At 45.2% G+C, this 2,840-nt stretch overlaps 1 protein-coding gene across 1 annotated transcript in view; it reads right to left on the bottom strand.

Moving 5' to 3' along the window:
- Positions 1-923: 923 nt before the first annotated feature.
- The window catches only part of LOC101657783 (glycine N-acyltransferase-like), a 19,504-nt gene continuing 17,587 nt past the window's right edge, over positions 924-2,840 (bottom strand). Inside the window, exon 5 of the mRNA XM_045297053.1 lies at positions 924-1,717. Coding sequence (XP_045152988.1) covers positions 1,315-1,717 — 403 coding nt within the window. The 3' untranslated portion in view covers positions 924-1,314. The remainder of the gene's footprint in view (positions 1,718-2,840) is intronic.

Here is a 2,840-nt window from a genome sequence, read left to right as displayed (position 1 = left end):
AAAAACAAATCACAGGAACAAGCAGATGGATTCTGGGGCTCCACTGAAATCTAGCCCCAACCCAAGAAGAGTTAGTTCTGATAACGTGGCCCTGCTTGATACTCACCCTCTTGTAGTGATCACTGAACATAAGGGTGCTACAACAAAGTGTGGTGAAGAAAGCGGATGGTGCCAGGCTGTCAATCAGAACAGTGTCTGGGATCTTAAAGGTTTGTATTCAAACAAGCAGCCATCTAAATAAGGAGTTAACTAAGTCCACACGGACAAAGCACAACAGCTTGTGTGATCAAAAGACGACCATAACAAAATTCAAATATGACAAAGGGAAAAGTATTAGAGCCTAAATTGCAAACATCCAATTTGTAGAAGGAAATGGAGGGCAGTGGGAGCCCAAACCCCATCTGCAGAGCATCTCATCAGATTAAGCCACTGGCAGACCCCCTCTAGCCACAGGCAAGGGTCTCAAACAGCTTTACTCTCAGACAGGGATCATTGTGATTGTTAGTATACTGGATCGAACTTGAAACTTGGTCAGTGGACCTCCCTCTTGACCCAATTTGAAATTGTTCTAGGTGCTAGTATTTCTTGCTTGTTCCATGACAAAAATTCCATCTCTGGTCTTTTAAATATTCATGGTAGTCTTTTCTTCCTTCCTCCTTATTTGTATATTTATCTCTGCATGATTTGTATTATTTTATCCTCACCACTTAATTTTGTTTCTGTTTTTTATTGTTTCTGTTGGGTTTCCCAGTTTGTGAAGCACAGAAGGAGTAGATGCATATAACGAGAAGAACTGATGCAGGGGGTTCTAAGGGAGGGAGGAGTGGGGGTGGGGGTGGGACAAAGGGCAGGTGAGGCTGTTGAGGGAGCAAACAATGTTATGGGTGGGGAGGTAGCAGGAGAACTGAAGATGATTACGCAACTCATTGTAAAAGTGATTTAACCATGTTGAGGGGCGCAGCGGGGCGCTATACAATTGATTGTGGTGATGATTGTACAACTCCTCTTGATATGAGTCAACTATTGAATTGTGTGATATGTGGATGAAGTGACAATAAAACTGTTAAAATTAAATAGAAAGAAGTTGTAGAGAGAGTTATAGCAATCTTGGAAATGTGGGGAGCTAAGTGACATGGGCCCACAGGAACAATGTCGGAGTCGGCTTCACACTGGGGAACCTAGTGCAATCCATGACACCAAACAGCACTCACTCCTTTGCCAAAGGTTACAGCTTACATGTTCTCTCCATCCACCAGCTATTCCTCCAGCTGAATGCCTGACGTTCCCCAACATTGTCCTCGTTCAGATTTAGTGTCACAGAGGCACACAGTTCCACTGGTTCCAGTCACAGGGCATTTGGATGTGCTGCAGGTTGTAAGACATTTTCTGCATAATTTTGTGGCTCTTGTCGGTGTGAGCATAGAGGGGGAAGCCTAGTTTGTCCAGAGCCTGGATCTGGGAATAGATGACAGAGGAGATGAGGCCTTGTGCCCGGTACTGGGGCACAGTACCTGCCATCCTCAGCTCTCCAGTCTGATCCATCAAGGTCCAGGACACGGGGCTCCTCTCAGGCCCCAGCAGACAGAAGGTGGGGAAGGTCCGGATGCAGCGCTCGATGAATCTCTGGCTCCTCTCATTGCCACCGAAATGCCAGAACTTATTCACCAAGGCAGCGTGAGTGATGTCCAGGGATGAGAGTTTAAACTCCTCTTGGTTGCTAGGGAAGGACCAAGAGAAAAGAAGAGCTCATGAGTAGGGAGTGTTATAAGGCATCTTTGTGGTGTAAACAGCTCAGCCCTCCGGTGACAAAGTTGGCTGTTCACACCCGGAGAGTGGGAAGAGGCCTGATGCTTTGTTTCTGTAAAGGTCACAGAAGAAACAACCCTGTGGGGCAGCTCTCCTCTGTCCTGAGTCAGAATCACCTCAGAGGCAAACAACAACATGGAGTTTTACAGTTGACTAGTAGCTTAAAGGTTGATAAATGTAAACTCAGCAGGGCACAACACGGAATAAAGGCCTGGCAATCTGCTTTTATAAAAAATGCAATAGCTGCACCTGTCTGAGATCAGAGGTATGGGTGTTTGTAAATAGCGCAGCCAGAAGTTGAAGCCTTAACTCTACCTCAGTCTTGACATGATTCTGGAATCCGTGTTGAATTCTAAAGCTACATTCACTAAGAGCCCTGGTGGGGTAGTGTTTATGCGTTGGGCTGCTAACTGCAAGGTCAGCAGTTTGAAATCACCAGTCTCCCTGAGGGAGAAAGACTCCTTTTTCTACTCCAGGAAAGAGCTGCAGTCTTGAAAACCCACAGGGCCCATTCTACCCCCTCTTATAGAGTCGTTGAGTTGAAATCAACCCAATGGCTTTGAGTTTGAGTTTTTCCAACAGCGGCCTCTCCAACCTTTGTGTTGACCTAACCATATGCCCGAAAGAAAATATTTTCTTCTTTTTTACTTATTTATTTATTTTTCTTTGCCCCCTGGGGTCTGGCAGGTATAGAATGTCACACTCTGCCCCCAGTGGAGTTGTTCCTCCATGGCCAATAGATGCAGGTGTGATAATCTATACCTTTGTGTCTGGCCCCACAGCATTATTGATGAATCTTCTATACAACAGATCCCTAAGAACAAACATGCTTGAGAAAACAACCTTAACATTAGGTTCCCAGAAAAACCTGTCCTGCCATTCCCCTGTGGCCATCTATAATTGACTGAAGCACATGTATACTTGCAACCATATACCCTTAAACAATCATGTAATCACACTTAACACATGTGTTATCTACTGAGCCCTGGTAAATCCCCACTCTCAAAAGTTCCACCTTCAACTCTCAGAATTCT

The sequence above is a fragment of the Echinops telfairi genome, unplaced genomic scaffold (assembly GCF_000313985.2).
Source record: "Echinops telfairi isolate 266 unplaced genomic scaffold, ASM31398v2 ScPeMD7_7416;HRSCAF=8454, whole genome shotgun sequence".
In the NCBI taxonomy this organism is placed as follows: Eukaryota; Metazoa; Chordata; class Mammalia; order Afrosoricida; family Tenrecidae; genus Echinops; species Echinops telfairi.
Note: the sequence above shows the minus strand (reverse complement) of the source record. Positions and strands in the feature narration are given on the sequence as shown.